Source organism: Trachinotus anak, unplaced genomic scaffold (genome assembly GCF_046630095.1).
Source record: "Trachinotus anak isolate AG129_WGS33_773 ecotype Australia unplaced genomic scaffold, CSIRO_AGI_Tana_v1 ptg000013l, whole genome shotgun sequence".
NCBI lineage: Eukaryota > Metazoa > Chordata > Actinopteri > Carangiformes > Carangidae > Trachinotus > Trachinotus anak.
The window spans coordinates 26,221,135-26,241,190 of record NW_027273864.1 but is presented as its reverse complement, the minus strand read 5'-3'; the positions used below and the strand labels follow the sequence as shown (position 1 = coordinate 26,241,190).

The following is a 20,056-nucleotide window of genomic DNA, read 5'->3' as shown; positions in this document are numbered from 1 at the left end:
ATGATTTTACTCACTGTTGTAAAATGAGTTGAAAATGTGTTAACACTCAATTTTAAAAACTTGGATCTTGGCAATAATAAACTGCACATTATTAACAGTTACACTGCTATGAAATAACACCAATTAATAGCTTCTCTGTGTAACTCCAATAACCAACTGTCATGGACAATCAGTTCGAGTCTCTCTGTGGTAATTTTGCGTACCTTTGTTGTCATTTTCTGTTCATATGGTGCCTCTTTATAGTGGTGTGTCACCCTGTGTGTGTGTCACCTTGTGTCCCTCTGTAGGCATTTGTGAGTTACTAGAAAGTAAACATATCTATATATGATTTCATCATTATGTTTTATATGTTTTATGTTGCTGTACATCTACACATCACTGCATACTGTAGCTGTCACTATTAGGGACGCTTTTAGTCGTATCAGCAGATGGAAGCGCGGAAAGGTCATCCCTTTCTCAAACTACCCAGAGGTGACTGTAGGGGAAGGAGGAGATGTGGGGGACATTTTCAGCACAGAGGGAGATAGAGTAACAGGGAGAGTGCACCCAACAAGTGACAAAGAAGGAAATAAGTAAAGAAAGAAAAAGACAAGCAGAGTGGAAAAGCAGACAAATACTTTGGTGTGAAGTAGGAGAAAGGATGCTTAGCATGATCAGCGTCAGAGGATGAGTGTCTCCTCCTCCCATCTCTTTGCTGTTAGTCAGATCAGTGTTCAGTCTCACATCACGGTCTAAAGAATCCATTGTGACAGGCTGCTGGAGAGCATTCCCACTGAATTACCTAAGTACTTCAGGAAAGGGGCATGTATGCATCCACACACTGCTGCAACTCAGGGCTACTCACAGGCCCACAAGTGATGAATAGCCAAGGTCCATGATCATACATTACCTTACCTTGAAGGGCAATTTTCACTATTATCTATCGTCAAGGGCATCACTTATTGTTGAAAAGTGGTGCTCTGATGAAAGAACCTTTTTTTAAACGGTCTTCAACATACAGATGGTGACAAAGGAAAAACCAACAGGAGGCCCCTTAGTAAGGTGTTTGGCCACCACGTGCTGCCAGAACAGCTTCAAAGCTCTTTGACATTGATTAAACTCCACAGCAGGGACGAACACCATTCTTCCACCAGATATTCCCTCATTTGGTGTTGTGATGATGGTGGTAGAGAGCCCTGTCTAACATGTCGCTCCAAAACCTCCCATAGGTGTTCAGCTGGGTTGAGATGTGGTGACTGTGAAGGCCGTAGCATGTGATTCATGTCGTTTTCGTAGTCATCAAACCATTCAGCGAGTGCTCGTGTTCCTGTGGATGGGGGCACAGCCAACTCTCACTGATCACTCAGAACAACTTTGTATTGATCTGCAGTGCCAATCAGTTGTTCATAAGCCAATCACTTATGAACAAAGGCCAGCTTTGCTTTGTTTCGGAGAAGCAGCAACCTCCGGGGCTGAAAAATGAAGCAGAAAATGAACACGGACATCCTCAAAACTGCAGTTCCTTGAATGCCACTTGAGGTTGGCTCCAGAAGTGAGTCAGGGTTTAGTCTCTATAACTAATTTCCTCCTTCATGACAACTGTATGGGGCGTGAATTTTTATATAACTCACCTGTTCAAATTTTATGAAAGGCTTAAAGTTATATATAATTGAGGGCGAGGCCTCTTTGAGTGACAGGTGGGTCGGCATTTGCTTGCCACACACCGAAGCATGGCATGGCATGCACCGAAGTCTCGGCCCCATATGCGCCACACCTCTTTGTCTATGGTTTCAGACCATTTTCAGTAGATCGCTACTCTGGACACATCACACTGAGGTTCTAATGACCCCGTGGTGGGGTTATGTAGGTTGGGGGTATTCTAATGACAAATAGATCTTAATTAGTCTTTGTAATTTTCTTCATTGAAGCTTTAGAAATGTTAATGCTTATTAATCTGTTTTTTTTAGACTGTCTACTGCCCATACTCGAAAGTTTGTTGCTTCTGAGGAAGCTCAGCTCTGTTTCGGGGGAATCAAGTCGTCCCTGGTTCCCCCTGTAGTTTGAGCACTGGGCAGGAGTGGATTTACAGGTGAGAAGAGAAGCATTGTACTGAGGCAGCATTGGCAGAGGACAGTTATACATTTTGCACAACGCAAATATAGCTGTAGATGTGTAAAAGGCGGTTTTCAGTTTTTTTTTTTCTTTTAGCTACATCACAGTGCAGATATAGATCAGAAATGTACCAAGTATGAATCCTACACTGGCTGCCCTGGATGCACCAGCCTCTCTAATTCACTTGCTAATGCCACATTACAGGATTGTAACAACAGCATCAAGCTACGTTCAGCTGAAACAGATAAATACCAGAAAGAGATGATGACTGCAGAGGCAGCAGTGTGTGATAAATAAGCTGTAATTATAGAGCATCATTTATAACGTGTAGCCTTGTCACACTGTGGTGATCACTGTTTGGAGGAATATCAAACTGGGAAACATCACTATCACATAATTGTGTATCATTTTCTGTATATATTTTCTCGGTAAAATGGTTTGGTTCCCACTGCATCTCCTGGGGGAAATTTGTATAAGATGACTCTATATAATTTTGTCATTTGTCCTTTTATATCCAAAAATAAACTGCTCACTGAGACACCTTGGTGACTGCACAGTGCACAGAGAGTGGATTTTAAAAAGAGCAATATAAAAATATAATATAGGTTGGAATATATAGGCTCTGTTCTGAGTCAAATACATATTTCTCTGTTCATAAGTGCATCTGAAGTCTGCAGCCGTGAAAAGCTTCCTATCTTTCATACGTAATATAAAGAATGTGTCTGTTCTCTGTGAGCTCCCAGTCATTTCCTGCCTTCTCAGGCTGATGTGCGCAGGAGGACATCCATCTTGGCGGATACTGATCATGTTTTAAACATAGAGGCAGATTAAAATCCACATTCTCCTATCAGCTGCGCACACACAGGGACACTGAACCCACCAGCTCTGTGTTCCAAACAAAAGAGGATGGAGAGGATTGGGTGGGAGGAGGGGAGGGTGGGGGTGAAGTGTAGGCAGGCTTCTCTCCTCATCTCCTTCTCCGTCATTGCCTTAAAAAAATTAAATAAATAAATAAGACCCACAGTCATATTTTCCTCTGGACTGAGCTGGAGAGGGAAAGTATCTTTGCTTTGCTGCGTTTTTGACGAGCGTAGTTTTTGTTCAAACTGACATGACTTTGTGAAGCGAGGCTTGAAAAAAAACAAAAAGTCACACGGGGTCATGGGTCTAGATGCTGCCACCCTGAGAGGTCAGAGCAAATCATTCCAACCTCCTGGATGTAGCTAAACAGACACTTTGTTACTGACCCTTAACATTTATACTGTAGTGTGGGTTAGTTGAACAGTAGGGGAGACCGGGGATGGTCGTAAGATTTCTGACATCTCTGTCTGTATCTTGGAGCTCTTTTAAGGCAGTGCGTTCAAAATGTAATACAAACTAGTTACATGTGTCTGCTGCTAAATGGTGCAGGTGTTATTTCTGCAACACAAATAGAAAATTAATGGTTTAGTCTCAAACACAAGGAGTGAAATGTTACAATTCACCCTATAGTCTGGGTTAGTTCCTAACATCTCCTGGAGTGAAATGTAACATTGTGATAGAAGGATCATGACAAAAACTTGATATTCAAGCTTTTTATTCAAAACTTTAATGACTTTTTAACATAATTCATCTTTGTGTGTATGTGTGTGTGTGTGTGTGTGTGTGTGTGTGTGTGTGTGTGTGAGTGACTGCGAACCAAGTATGTTAGTAACTGTCATAATAGTTCTAAGACATTTGAACATAATCAAACTGAACAAAATGTGCACCCACTTCAACAAGTGAATGTGTGTGTGTGTGTGTGTGTGTGTGTGTGTGTGCGCGCGCGCGCTTGTGTGTATTGTTGTTACAACTAATCTAGACACTTGTAGCCATGAACCAGTTTAAACAGCTAAAACATTAGCACTGAAATTTAGCATGAAAGATATCGACATAGACACACAATACACATGATGTTAGTTCTAAGATTTTAACTACAAAGCCGGCAATGCTATCACAAAAATAAATGAAGTAAAAAATAAAAAAAATAAATAACTTTCTTTGCTCAAAATTTGTATTTTTTCCTTCTAAAATCTACTGTTTCTGCCACAGGGTGCGACTTCCTCACTTCATGTGGAATAAGTAACTGACCTGTGTTAAAACCATCCCCGGTCCCCTTTGAAGAGCCATCATCTGTCATATATCTGAAATATAAATCCAGTTTTATAGTTTAGTAACAATAGGACTAACGTTGAATGTTTATGTAACTTGTGCTTTGTAAAGTTTAAAAAAACAAACAAAACACTGTTGTATAATAAGGTGTTAACTCTTTTTGCTGGTTGTATACAGTCCATTGATTTAACAGTTTCTCAGAGATCTGACATCAAATGCCTGAGATTTGTGGATTAGAGGGTGAAATTGACTCTGGGAAGAGGATCCACCTCAGCTGGAGGCCTCAGACTCAGCAGGCGTCCTCTGCTGCAGGAGGGAAACCTCAGCCCACAGCCCCATCATTCTGCCTCGTTTTCAGCTCCTTCTCCACCTCTCTCTCTGTGTCTCTCTCTCTGTCTCTCGCTCTCTGTCTGTGTCTTTGCTCTATCATCTTTTTTATCTCTCTTCTGTTCTCCCCATGTTTTTCACTCTCCAGCTCCTTCCTCTCGCCCTCCCTCTCTCTCGGGTTCGGTTTCAGTAATTAACAGCTACTGTACCAGTGCTGTGCTCAGACAAGCAGCTCAGATTTACATTTACATGACAAACACTGGGGCTGGATATAATTTCTTGGGTCTGAGAAGACAATAAAAAGAAATTTGACCTTATATCAGTTTGTATCGAACAATCCTCACAGGAGATTTGAAATGAGTCCTTAATTTATTTACAACCAGACACAGTGCAGTTTTTCCCCCTTTTCTTGAACATATTTGTGATATAACACTGTGACAAGTGAAGCCAAGAAAAACGCAGAATTGTTTCCATTCTTCCCACCTGCTGAAGGCACTGAACCCTTCACATCTCCATCATTTTTACAGCCCGACAGTGTTAATGTCTTAACCCACAAAATCAATCTAGTGTCATGAAAGCTGTCATGTCAGCCTTTCAAGGAGCTCTTTGTCAGTTTTGCTATTGCTACATAGCTAACATTAACAGCGTTTGCTTACCAGCAACGCAACATGAGCTTCTGCTGTTGTTGCATTTACAAGACAAGAGGTGATATGAGCTTCTTCTCATATTAAAAGTCCCATATTACGCCAACTTTAGCTTCCCTTCATTGGCTCCCTGTCCGGACCAGATCAGACTTTAAAGTGATTTTAATCAGTGTTGTGCTAGCTCAAAGTTCAGTTCACCGCCTTTTTAAGTAGAACCTCCTCCTACCCATCCATCCCAGCCTCAAAACATCGCCACTTCTCAACCTACATGAATAAGTGTTTAGTACAGGGAGAGATTTACTTTTTAAAAGATAAGAGAAGCCAAAGTGGGTATGTGTTTTATGCGTATAGGCTGTGAGTTTGAATTAGGTGGAGGACCTTTGCAGCTGCTGATTTATGGTCTGACCTTTTCTTAATCATTTCTTGTGATCACCATCACAAGAAATGCAACAATGTGCCAACAAAGGCAGAGAAGACTAAAAATTATGACCTAGTAACGAAGAATAATCAAATATTTTATGAGGATGTAAACCAATTCAACATGTTTTGCTAGGACACACACGATCAGTTTTGGCGTGAAACACTAAAAGTAAACTTTGGTCTTGGTTTACAAGAAAACTAGACAGAGAGCCCTAAGGCTTGATTAAAATGCCAGTACAAAAAGGACGGCCTTCAGGTGTGTTCTGCTTCACTACCTTTTAGTGGTTTTGTTGTATGTGCTCTTTTTTTCAACAGTGTGAATGAACGGAATAAACTAAACTGACTCCAGTCACTATTGTCATGGAGGATATAATCTGTAGATGAATCAACTGTGAAAATCAATAGTTAGGTTAAACTGAGAATATTAGTTATAATATCATCATTATCAGTCTTGTGCTGACATGCTGCATATTCATGAACCTAGTTTGTATTTAATCAAATTAGCACAGGGTATTTATGTGTTTATTTGACAGGGATAGGTGTAATATTCTTGCTTAAAAAAAAAAAAAACTACACAATGCTCCGAGTGTGGGAGGAATGAGCAGTTAATGAGGGCCCTGCAGCAGGTTAATCTGACCATGACTCTCCCTCCCACCGCTACAGTACACACTCTGATGTAATGTGTCTGCTGAGTTACCCAGACTGCCCGTCACGCCGCGGTATTCTCCTACTGTCTTTATGCCCAGAAAACCTCCATTTCAATACATCATTTGTCAAGGAAGAGGGGACAAAAGAGCACATCGAAGGGGACAATATTTATTGGAGCACCACCCAAGGTTACACATTCATCTCCTCCCCTAGTTTGCATCTACTGACAGGGCTTGTGTGTTGGAAGTTGAAATGTTTACGTGGTGAACAAGAGGTCAGAAATTGATGTTGCAGCTAAAAAACTAGCAACAGGATTACAGAGGCTTTTATATGTGTGCAGAAGGATTTAGATTTCTGAAAAGAAAATCAGATTTGGCCACTTCCCATTAAGCTTCTCACTGCAGTATTTCTGTTATCAAGAAAAATAAAAAAGAACAAAGGTTTTATGTTTTATTTGAAGTAAAAAATCTTTAAACTGGCACAAAAAACGCAGCTTTATACCCTTGTCAACGTCTTTGTCGTGCTGCGACTTGTCTGGAGTTACTGAATACCAATGCATCTTGATGTAACGGCTGTCATCAGCACGAAGAAGGCAGTCGGTGCCGTCAGCCCCCCCTCACTGTAACTTATGTTTCCGCTGATCAGTATTTTGTGCGTCTTTTTGTTGTTGTCTCACACAACTGCCAGAGAGAGAGAGAGAGACAGAGAGAGAGAGAGAGAGAGAGAGAGAGAGAGAGAGAGAGAGAGAGAGTACTCCCTCAAACTTAATAATCTGCTTTTTTCAACATTGAGAAAAAGATCAATAGGACAAGCAGCTGGTTATCTTAGCTTAGCATAAAGAATGGGAAGCCTGTCTCTGTCCAAAAGAAAACTAAATCCACCCACCAGCTCCTGTAAGGCTCACTGATTACTGACATTAGTGCAAAAATGATACATCACTTTTTTGAATGGGCTTGACTGACGACCTCGTGGCGATGACATCAGGAAGAAAATCCCACCCTGCAACTTGAGGTTTTTACACTTCAATCAGAGGAGTGACCCTGCTCACTGATGCAATCTGAAGTGATGCATTGTGCACGTGGGCAATGCAACACACATTTTTGAAGTGTGAATGAAAAGTTTATTTTGCTGCGTTTCAGATTTGGTTTGTTCAGAATTCACACGTCTGCAGTTTGTGAATTGTGGCTTGAAAACAAAAATTCAGACAGGGTGGCAGCTTTGTGTGTGCTGCCTTTCTGTGAGGTTCGAATTTCTGGAGGTGGATGTGTCAAAACAAATCAAAACTGCAGTGGCTCAGTATTCATACTGTAATGTGGATCACTCGAACAGTTAAAGGAACAGTTCTTATATCTGTCAGCATTTAACAGATAAATTTTACAAGAGCAGAAAGCAGCTGGTTAGCTTAGCTTAGCATTAATACGGGAAACAACACAAACAGCCAGCCTGGCTCTGTCAAATCAGGTGTTCATGACATCATGGCATTTACATATGTCCATTTTAATCTTGAATCTTACGAATGCACATGGCTCCGGATGAGATACAGTTCAACAGCATAAAGACACAAAGACCAGAGCCGCGGTTCCTACAGTCCGTGACTCTTGCTTAGTAAATGGACTTCACTTAGAGACCACTTTTCTAGTCTTTTCAATAACTGCAAGTGCTTTACACTATAAGTCACAGTCACATGTTCGCTCACACATTCATACAGTGCTTTTTTTTCTCTATACCAGCACTTTTCTATCACACACACACACACACACACACACACACACACACACAGTCACATGCCGATGATACATCACAGGCAATTTGGGGTTTAGCATCTAACCCAATGTCACTTCAACATGTGGACTGGAGGAGCCGGGGATCGAACCAGCAACCCTACAATTAGTGGACAACCTGCTCTACCTCCTGATATCCATTAATTTCAACACATCAAAAACTATGATGAAAATTATTCATTGACAACCTTTTTATTTTTGACTGAAATGAGAGTAAGCATGAATAAAGAGAAAACTTTAAAAGACAAAAACCACATCTTCTTTCCGACCCCCCCATATGCAGTCTGTCTTTCTCAGCTGTTTGTAGAGATACTGTACTTACTTTAGTTGATTAAAGATCAACATAACTGACTCCCAACATAACATGCAGAAAAGATCCTGGTCAGACTTAATCAGACCGATCATCGACACAGAAGAGGGATAGAGGGATTTACTCTTCATGCTTGATTATGGAAGGTCTGATAAAATCTTTGGGACTGACTGAGATTTGAAGCCCAGCAGATACAATAGGGCTGATGCTGGATCTCTGGCAGAATGACGATCATAAATAATCATCATCAAAAGGATCCTGTGAGATTTTTTATCACAGGAAAGTGAGAAATTGAAAAAGAATAAATGTTCTCACTCATGATTGACTTTTTTCTGCTCAATCAGGAGAGAAGATGATGTGAAAGCTGTCAGATCCAGAGATAATATGCAAGTTACCAAAAAAAAGGCAAACTCACACATATTCATACACCGAGCATCCCTAAATAAAGGTTTTGTAAAGGGACTTACCGCTGATGGTGGCTCTCTTTGGCAGTATAGTGACGGCTCCTACAGCAGCATCCTCCAACTGGTGGATGGGACTGTTTTTGGCCCCCCAGCTGTCGGAGCCAATCCACAGGAAATGACCGACCTGATCAGCTCGCTTACTGGCATTCAGGATCCCCCTGCATTCAAAGAGATCAGTCACATGCTGTGTGTATGTGTATCTGTATATGACAGTAGCTATATTCATGGTGTGGAGCTGAACATGCTAATATAGGCACACCTCATTTGAACTTCAGTAACGGGAAGTAAGTCCTACAGTACATATGGCACCTTTAGGACATATCTCAAAGACTGGCGTAAGTCAAACCAGATCTGTGATCACTTTCAACTCAGTGTGCAGAAAAATGTATTTGTTTTTATATTTGTGTATTTAGTATTTGTAGTTGTGTATTGTGACTTGTCATGTTTTTTGTTACATGTTACCTGCACAGGAATTACAGGCACAGTGTGAGATGTTTACATCGTGCATTTTGGACTGATGTTCATAAACATGCATTGTCCCTATCAAAACACAAATAAATAAATAAATAAAATATATTGTCATCACTGAATATCACTGAGTTAAAAATTACAACACAGCACAAACATAATACGGGCTTAGCTTTACCCGGTACCAATGATGATAAATGACAAATATAATTATTTTTGATTCAGTGGTGGATACAACAGCTCAGATTTTACCTTAAAATGGACACAAATGTTTCAGTTGTGTAAAAAAACTCATCTTTATAACACAAGATGTGATAATACGTCCTCTCAAGTTAACGTTGGCGTTGCTTTTCATCCTTACAGACAGCTCTTGGCGAGTAAAGTTTAATGCTGAACCTGCAAAGTTTCTTCTAGACTGTTACGTCAAAAGCTGTTCCTGCTAATGCTAGTTTTGTAGCAATAGCGAAACTTATGAATAGCTACTTTCAAGAGAAAAAAAAAAGGCGTTCGACAGATAAATTACTGACTAGAATGAATGCAGAACCAGGGGGCGTCCTCATGAAACCAACAAATATTAAATATAAGTTTCTCCTTTTTAGTTCCTGATTTGTTCTCGAAGGAGACATGAGATTTTATAATATTAAATATAAGTTTCTCCTTTTTAGTTCCTGATTTGTTCCCGAAGGAGACATGAGATTTACAGAGCAGATATGGAGCTGGAGCAGGCAAACAAAAAAGTCTGTTTGAATAAGTAGTGACATGTTTCACAACTATCAGATATCCTCTGACGCCCCACTGGCCCGTGGATGGGCCCATTCTGACGGTTCTGACCTGTTTTACATGGGATCTGAATGAGTAAATTATTAAACTTTTTCACTACAGGCATGTTATCTCTCGTTAGATTGATTAGAGTGTGTTTTGAATGATTTCTAAAGGTTTTTTGGGATCAAAATGCTTCAGTATGTTTTCTACTGTTTCTTTTTAAAGAGTTCAAATACGTTTTCCCACGGTTTTCCTTTTAGAGAGGTTTACAGGCACCTGTGAGAAAAAATAACTAAAAATCCCACTGATAATAGGCACAGAGGTTAAATATCACTTTTTTTCAGACGAGGACAAAGAAAAACAAACAAACAAAAAAAAAAAAAACACATGCACATGTCACATGCATTACTAGCACATTTTCAGAAACTTGAAGATATTACCTTTCAAATGGCAGTAGCAGCCTATAAAACACGACGCTAACAAAACAAACCATTGGTTTTATGTGAGTCCTGAGTAAAGCTAATCCAGGACTGACCCAAACTGGATCAGTTTTGGCCTCCTTGTCATGTATAGGGTGAAAAAACCCCCCCACAATATTTAACGTTTTGTTGACCTGTATATCTTTCCTTACATGTGACCAGAACATTGAAGTTAATAGTGTTTGGGGAAAGCATGTTTACTTACCTGATGTCCTCATCAGACGCAAACAGGATGACAGCCCTGGCGTACCGAGTGTCCAGCAGCAGGCGGATGATTTTATCAAAGTCAGAGGGTTTGTGGTCATGAGGGATCTTCAGTGACTGAGCGATACAGATTCCACCTGAGAAGACACAGACCACACAGCAACATGAATTTATATAGTGGAATTCACAGAACATCTCACCTCCTGAGCTTGCTGTTTGCTGTTAAAATCAGATTCTGAGGGAAAAATGTTTATTTATTGATTTTACTGTCAATGACTTTAACCATTGAGAAACATCCTTAAAAATGTTTTTTTTCCAAGAGTCTGTCAAAAAAGTAATAAGTTGCAGTAAAAGTTATGGCCATTGAAGAACCTAAAAGAGGGAAAAATGTAACAGGCTTTAATGGAGCGCTGCAAGAGAGCTCTGCTTCTCTCTCTCTCTGTCTCTCTCTCTCTCTCTCTCTCTCTCTCTCTCTCTCTCTCTCTCGCCTGACATTTCATGAAACCACCTACATTTCTGCTCTCATTCATCTTGAAAGTACGAGGAAAATGACTGTGAGAGTTCCAGGCTGAGACGTTGCTGGTTTCAATAAATGTCACTCAACTGCACAAAAAAGTGTGCAGGAGTTTTTTTTTTCTTTTCTTTTTTAACTTTTCTTTGCTCAACATGCACCATTTGCCAGCACTCAGTTGGGTGCATAGCCATTTTCCTTTACTGATTCACAACCTATAAATTTAAACTTTGATCCCAAGGAGGAATTCATTGTTTCTGGCATTACATGCACCATGAATATTGTTGTAGGTGGAATTAAACCAGCCTCCATCACTGCAGTGAACCTGTGTATAACACTGTGATGAATGGAAATGATTTCACTTTTGAATCTAATATCATCATTAGAGGCCATTGAAATGAAAGGTTATAATCTAAAAACCTTTACAGCTAAATTTAGCCCAACTTCTAAAAGATGTCTTTTCTTACTCCATGCTGTTCCTTTGTAAAAAGTAGAGACTGAAACCCACAATTCTCTGTTTCATGAATTCCTAAATTTCCATTAAAACCTTCAGTGGCACAACAGGTGGCCTGCCAACAAAGCGGTCTGCCTACATGGGGTCCAATGGTGAGTCACCACCCTGCTGATCTCTTGATGTTTTCTGACACACAATCCACTTTTCACTGAATTGTTTCATTAAATGATGATTACAATTCAAGTCATAAGCTAGCAAGTAATGCAGAGCTGGTTTAATGCCTCCAACACGTCCAGGTTCAAAATCTCATGACAATCCACGCAATAGTTGAGTCCAGAGTCTGGACTGTCAGACACAGAGCCCTACCGCTACTGTGACTAAAAACATTTCCAATGCTCGTGCTAATTTGGCACCCGGGTCAATAAGAGGAGGTCCGGGTTGTACACATTTAAATCCAATAATTACTTCACACAGATTTGTAAGAGCAGTTATGCAAATGAACCTTCTGACCCGTTCACAAACTCTTTCCAACACCAACTTCCACGCAAGATCGTATGAAAAGAGTTTGGCCTTTAAGAGTGTCTGCTGTCTTTACAGTGAGACAAGCGAGCAGAAGTTCTTCAGTCTTTCTAACATCACAAATTAGATCAGATATTATGCCACTTGCAAAAGGCTCTTCAGGACGGGGCGGATCCGACACTGAAGTCTGCAGCTGGTGGGAGTGACTGGGGATAAGCTGAGGTCATCTGCTCACACACGACTCTCGTTTTCAGGGGCTCTTCTGCACCACAGCTTGATTGTCTTCCATCTCTTAATGAATCCAATGAAAACGTTTTCTCAGCTCAGGCTGTCAAATGCAGCATTAATGAAACTGGACCTACAGGACTGGACCCACGACCTAAATACTAAATAAAACATTTGAATCCCAAGGACAATTTAAGGTCTCTAGCATCTGTTGTACATTGTTTAAAGTTTTTATGAATATGTTTAGGGACTTGGTTAGAGGTTGAGATCAGGGCCTGTTTCAGTGCAGACAAAATCAGGGACCCCAGCACCCAGTCATGAAGCCATTCCTCTGCAAAAACTCCACAGTCACTCCCAGAGTTTCATTCAGAGCTGGTCTGAGCAGGACTCTTGGCGGGAATATTTCGTCATTAAAGATGCTGTATGGGTTGTTTCTATTTTCTATTCTGCCTTTACATGCACTTGACTCTCTTCTGTCTGCACCGGTGCTCTCTCATCCAGTCGCCTCAGAGAGCTGAATATTTTTTAACCTTGAAAAACGGCAAGCAATAGTATGTAGATCCTTTGAATCATGAGAAGTGACTTTCAAAGGCTGCACATCCACACATAGCCTTGTTCACATCTACAAATTCCACAGCCCCATGAATAAAACAGTGAACCCCCACTTTTAAAAGCAATATTTTACACTTCTCTGTGTTTTATTTGCAGCTTTCATATCTATACAAAGATATATGTGGTTTCATTATGGTTTTAAGAATGAAAAACCACCTCAGTGTAGTTTCACATCTCTCTCTAACTTCTCCCTGGAGCTCTAGGTCGGTGACTCTGAGCCTCTCTTCTGATTGGCTGACTCTTTTCTGAGTGATTGAATTAAAATATAGCAGATTTCAGGTAAACACTCAGAGAAACTAAATCCTGCAAAGTTGGATGGTGGGTCCAGATGGGCGGGGCTTGGGCCATGGCTGAGGGCAGTGACTGCTTTGTTGTGACATCACAAAGTTACAGAAGTCCTGATGGCTCGTTTTAAGGCTCGGTTTCTGAATACAGGCTGTGTGACTGAGCATTTTGGTACTTTCACAGTATTAATATAGAACCTAGACCTGCTTTATAATAAAAAACTTTCTCCACTTTCTACAATATGGGACCTTTAAATCCCTTGCCCAGCCCAGGCTGTAATATCATGGTAGATGTCCACGTGACAAATCAAGCTCTCAAAGCTTTGAGAAATTCAACATTGTAGTTCTTTCAGAGGAGCAGAAAATATTTACTTCACTAACCTTTTCACCCCAGCTCCACCATCTGTGCTCTATCAGTAAGGTGGACTGTGCTGTACGACCCAGTAGATGGCATTGAGCCTCCAGCTGGGAACTCAATTCCAGTGTGCGGAGGTTAATACAGTCTTCACTGGAGGCCCATGTTTTTATCACACTAAATCACTGAGTTTATCACTAAAGTCAGTGATGTGAAACAAACACAACACGACTCAGGGTTTGTTTTATCTCCTTTTACTTCTTCTGTTTTTCTGTCCCATCTATCTGGTCTTTCTTTCTTTACTTCTTTCATGTGACATCCTTCTTTCCTTCCTTCCTGTCCTTCATGTTAGATGCTTCCTCCCTTTCCTTCCATCTTTCATGTTCTTCCTTCCTTCCTTAATGGTTCATTCTGTCCTTGTTTCACATTAAGTCTTTTTCTAGCCTCCGTTGTTTCCCATGAATTGAATAATTTTTGCATCACTGTTTTACCATTACTGATTACATTTACTAGTGTTTAACGCTTCTCTGATTAATACAGTAATTCAAAGTGTTGACAGTTACATCTCTGTGTTGCAGCCCAGTTCAGCCTCTGATGCTACATGAAGTCTTTTCTTTCATCGCTGCAGATAAACTGAGCTGAGAAATGGGAAGCCTCTCTTATTTTCTGGAGGGCAATAAGAGGAAAGAACATTTCCTTGCTTGGATGTTTGTTTATTAAAAGCTGAATTGGTATTCTGGTGCAGTACATGGGCTACAGGAGGTATTTTTACTGGCCTGTCAGTACAGGGTTTTGATGATGGTGTTAATCTGACAGGCTGTCCATACAGGGAGGAGCAGAGATATCCAGATGTCTATCTGATGCCTGAGGAATAAATACACTGATCAATATGCTTATTTGTTGTAACGACTGAACGTAGTCTGTCTGTATTGAGTTAAGTCAGAACATAAACAGCCTTCTGAGGCTGAGTCAGGGTCTGTTAGAGCAGCTCATCATCTCCTGTTGCTCAAAGACTGTAATTGAGTTTTCCCAGAACCAGGCTCTTTACCTCCTGCTCCGGCTGTGGAGCAGCTTCAGCCTCAGAAACAACAGGTGAGTAGACATGAAGGCAGATTATACATTTGCATTTGACCAAGCTGTAGGTACACAAACACTGCGACACACTCTGAAATTTCTGCTACAACAGGTCTATTAATCAAAGCAATAACAAAAGATGGCGTTTGGTGACATTGTAAAGCAGCCTGGGATCATGGGAGTTGTTGTCTTAATCACCTTTGCTGTTAGCTCCTCCCAGTTAAGAGTCCTTCAGTGTCAGTTGTTGAGGAGGTTTTTTTTTTACCAGGAGCTGAATTATCCACAGATGTCTCCTCCGGTGTTTCATGTTAAAAATCACTGTTTCTCTGACGCTGTTTGGTGGACACAGAATGTGTGGGAGGGGCTGGGAGCTAAGCTGCCGCTAACATTTGCTGCTAACAAGGAAACACATTGTTATTTGTCACAGAGGTCAGTGAAGATGTGCAGTTCTTTAAAAATGCATCTACAAAACCAGACAACAGCCATTTCAGTCGTTTTTTGTTTTTTTTGTCAGTGGATCAATCTGAAATATAGCAGCCAGTAATGAGACAAGAAGGAGCAGCCACAATGGTCCACTTCCCTCATTGGCATCATTACATCTAATATAATGTAATCTAATTTACATTTATATATGAAAGGGTAAGTAGGAGTTCAGTGTGGTGCTTTAGATAAATGGATGTTGATAAGCATATAATGAGGATGTGGAGATCAAATGTGACCTTCTTGTTAAACTACTCAATCTGATTCACTCACAACAAACGTCACAAATAAGTGAACGTTCTTCTGTGAGGGAATGATTGCAATGTGATCCTCGGGTCTCTGCCAGCCATGTTTTAATTTTGTGTTAACCTTATGGGCTTTATTTGACATATTAACCACAATTAGTCAGCTGATTCGAGGCCTCCTGGTGCCAGCCAATCAGGAACGAATGAAGAGGAGGGACCGTGAATGTCTGAACTGAATTTCATGACAATGTTACTGAGTTTTTTCAGTCAGTCATTTCACAAATGTGAGCCTCGTGGTGGCGCTGGAGAAAAAGTCAGAGGAACATCAAAGTGAGTAGGATTCATCCCGAGTGAAACATTAATATCTGCATAAAATGACATAGCAAGTAATTCAACAGTGGTTGAGCTATTTCAGTTTGGACCATGATGGTGGACAGACTGAGTTGCAACACGGCTCAGGGATGGTTGCACCGTATTAAAAATATATTAAGATTACATTCAATTACACTAATTAACTTTTGCTTTTGTCTAAATAAGCATAGTATTCTGAACATATGCACTGTTTTACAATAAAAGTATAGTATTGTATACAATGATAATATAATATCACTTATTTATTTAATAATACTTATAAAAGAGCAGTTATTGAGTTTGTTTTGCTTAGAACGTGGGTCAAAACAGACACAATATAGCTATTTCATTGCTTTCAATAAACATTGTTCTATCTGTTGTGCTATGGGATAAAATTAGCTGCATATTTTGTCTATTTTAAACTAAAAATGCTAAAAAAAAAAGTCAAACTAAATAAATTGTGATCAATTCATACAAAAGGTCAGGACAGTTTGACAAAAATACAACAAAATAAGCCCTAGTATATGTTGAATGTGTCTTCTGTCTACCTGGTGAGGGGAGAGTCTAACTGAGTATGTGCAGTGTGAGTGTCATCACTCTAGCATGTTTCTGATTGGAGGAATAAGACTTGTTGCAACCGTCCCCAGTCTCCCCTATAGCTGACAATTAATTGTCATCCATTGTCAAAAACTACCTGTGTTTGCTGATGACTGCCACTGATAAGAAGCTTATTGTACATCAGGCTTCGTATTGTCTGATTGGATCCACCACACACCACTGTGCAGTACTAAACAGACCTTATCTGTTAATACAGGAAAGACACAGAAATTTACAGCCCTTGAGTAGCTCACGATCAAGTGAGAGACAAACATTAAGTTGATAGACAACCGTCCTTAATTAGGTTCTTCAGTGGCTGGTGATGAATCACCTTATGAAGGTGCTTTGAGAGCGATCAGAGTGCTCCCCTGAAAATAAATGTTTGTGATGCCGGATACTTCTCATCATTACCGGCTGATATATGTCCTCTCCTCACAAATAGAGTGTTTCTACATCGAAAGCTGAGGTACATTAGATTCAGAGCAACGTGCATCATGGTGTACACGTGAAAATCAATCCAGGCAACAGGAAGCTGCTAACAGCAGCGAGAAAAAGGAGGCGGGACGTCACTGCCACTGGTTTTTCAACTGAGCCCGATGAAGTCAAAGACTGTATGCCTCTTAAAAATATCATGCATTGGGGTCGAGCATAGATATATTCTTACTTGTAATAGAGTATTTTTACAGTGTTATATTGGCATAGGAATACTGAGCACTTCTTCCACCTCTGCAAGTTTGTGAGACACCCCTGAAGTTCTGCTTAACGTACATGATCGGGCAGATTAATGAGTTCTGAGGTTTCGGATTGGAAAATTATAAATCCAGTCTTTTATAAGCCGAGCTCATTACATGCCAGATCAGTTTTCATTGTTAATACTATCAGTAATATGCATGTGTGTCTTCAAATAATTCATCTGGTTTCATGAAGGCCAAGGACAAAGATGATCGGATATCCATCTCATCTGATCAGAAACTCCATAATGTACTGCCATGAATCCTCATCTCAAATTCACCTGCAGAACTGCAGTGTGCTAGATCAAATATATGTATGATGAAAGGGTACTTGGTATAGGCCCCACATTTTATTCAACAAATGAATAAAACATTTGGCATTGGGTATGCAGTGGTCAACACTGCAGTAATGCCCCCGGATCTCATACCTACACTGAAACTATAAATTTACATCTCGCTGCTTCAGGACTAAATTACCTTCACACCTCCTGACAATATGAACATGTTTCATGGTAGACTGAATTAAAAAAAGGATTACAGAATTAAAAACTAATGGTGGTGGTTCTATGTCCAGTCCACCAATCTGAAAATTGTCTATGAGTCCAGTCAGAAAATTTTGTTCTCCAGAGTCAGGGTTATGGGTCATTGACACACAACAAAACAATGCTCTTACTACTAAAGTAACAAAGAAAAAAAATACTATTAAATTTTGTGCTGCTATTAATGACATTGAAAAAGCATCGAAGTTTGAGAACCAGAACCAAAGACATCGTCTTTTTTATTCCACACATTCTTCTTCCTTGTTGAAAGCTGCTGCCTACATTACCCATGATGCACCTGAACCTCTGCTAGTGGGTGGGTTGATTAGGGTGTGTTATGCTAGTAGCTGTTAATGTATCCTGGAGCCTGGAGCCTGCAGCAGAGATGAAGCTACATAGGTTGGGGGAGTTCATGTCTTTCTAACTTCACACCCCTGGAAAGTTTTGAAAAAAAATACCAGAAAAACTAAATGGTCTTTCCAGAGCAACAGGAGGGACACCCTGTTGGAAAAGGGGTGTAAAGCACTGACCATGAAGAGCAGCATCCCTGGTTCCATTCAGAAAGCTCTGCTGAAGGTCATTCCCCATCTACCCCTCCACTCCCGTCCTGTCATCTCTCTCCACAGAGGCACACAAACACCCACAAACACACTTACAAGCACAACTCCTCATAGCTTACAGGCAGAACAGTCAGTGCCCTACAAAATGAATTGTGAGTGTTTTCAAACCTGTTCTCTCCATAATTAAGATACTGACTTTTAGAAGATGGGAAGTGAACTGATGTCTCTCGTTGAAGTAAAACCCTTTCCTCACCAAATCCAACAATCCAACCTAATTTTTCTGAGGTACAACAGGATCATGATTCTGCCACATTATTAAACTGACTTCCATGTTCACTTGTCTTCAAATTTCATGTCTGTTCAGAGGTGCATCTTAAGTAGCGGCAAACCAGGCAAATGTTTTGGTCCCCTAAGGAGAAAAGGGGCCCCCAATGGCCCCTCATATTGGCAATTTTTGCAATGATAAGTACGAACCCCCTTAAACCTCCCATGCAGTGCACTACTGCTGCCTCAAAACCCCTTAGGTGGTGCCCCTGATGATATGTGCTGTAGCTAGCCGCTGCCTGCATGTGAGGCATTCAGGGAACATCTTTAAATTGTAGTGTCTATCGATAGTGTGAATGTGAAGGGTTTAGAGGACATCTGTGAATTTTCATGCCAATAGTCTACATTCGTAAGGGGTGTGTGGATTCCTCGATGGGCTTCGATGGGATTCTTTAACCGGGGACCACCTGAGTCCAGCATCGCCACTGTGTCTCTTATTACCTCATTCATGCTCATCTTTTAAAAAAAAATCTTTTTCCTTGATTAGACTCCTTTTTAACCCAAATTTTCTATCTTATTTCTTTTTTTTTACATATATATTTAATATTCTATTCTATTCAGTTATAACGTTGGAGTGTGGCAATGTAGTTTTTAACTACACACTGAAGTTGTCATACAACGTGTCAAATAATGACGATCATTCTTTGTGGCTTCTAGTGATTGTTCGTCAGGAGTCACTTACAACTGGGGCTGTTTTCTGTTGAACTGGTGAAAAAACCAAAATCCTCTTTGCCACTAATGTGTAAATTTTATGTGCATAACATCGTCTACACCACATTAGGCAACTTTCATGTCACCAGCCGAGCGAATGATGCACGCTTCATGACAGGACTGCTGTGGCAAAGGTGGTATAATGGAGGAGCTTTGAACATTGTTGCCTCATTTGAAGGGAAACAATGTAAGAGCAGACTGTTTTTTAACAAGATGTTTCTGCTCTGTGCAGTGAATTAATTAAAAAAGCTGCTGGACCGTATAGAAACAGTGTTTGCTCCTAAGCAGCTCAGCTGGAATAGATCCACGTGCTGGCTGAGTGAGGCTGAAGTTAAGGGAAGCAAACAGGGAGGTTTTCATCCTGAGTTCTTAAATTACATCAGAGAACTGAGCACTCAAACACGCACACTTTGGTATCTGTGGTTGATTAGTCTTGTGAGACCGACCAGGACCGGCTGCAGTTGGTGTTGAAGGAGGCTATTTACTTTATGTATTTTTTAACTTAACTTTCGCTGCAGACACAATTTAACACATAGAGGCCTTGGTGAGCAGGAGATGGTTCTGCTGTCCTGTTGAGCAGCTGAAGCATAAATAAAAGCACAGAATGCTTTTACAGATTTATCATATACGGATCTGAGTGCTTTGCTCAAGTACCCAGCGGGGACAATGTCTGTTGTCGCAGATGTAAAAACCCACCAGCCTACGCCAATAATAACAAGTGTGGTCTTCAGAGGTGCTCCCATCATGCCCCAGTGC

The 20,056-nt window shown here is 40.5% G+C and overlaps 1 protein-coding gene across 7 annotated transcripts in view; it reads right to left on the bottom strand.

Moving 5' to 3' along the window:
* grm7 (glutamate metabotropic receptor 7) overlaps positions 1-20,056 on the bottom strand; it is a 272,650-nt gene that overhangs the window by 118,493 nt on the left and 134,101 nt on the right. For all 7 annotated transcript variants that reach the window (XM_071493703.1, XM_071493705.1, XM_071493704.1 and 4 more), the window contains exons 3-4: positions 10,730-10,865; positions 8,819-8,973 (exon numbers count right to left, since the gene is read on the bottom strand). In XM_071493703.1, coding sequence (XP_071349804.1) covers positions 8,819-8,973; positions 10,730-10,865 — 291 coding nt within the window. The remainder of the gene's footprint in view (positions 1-8,818; positions 8,974-10,729; positions 10,866-20,056) is intronic.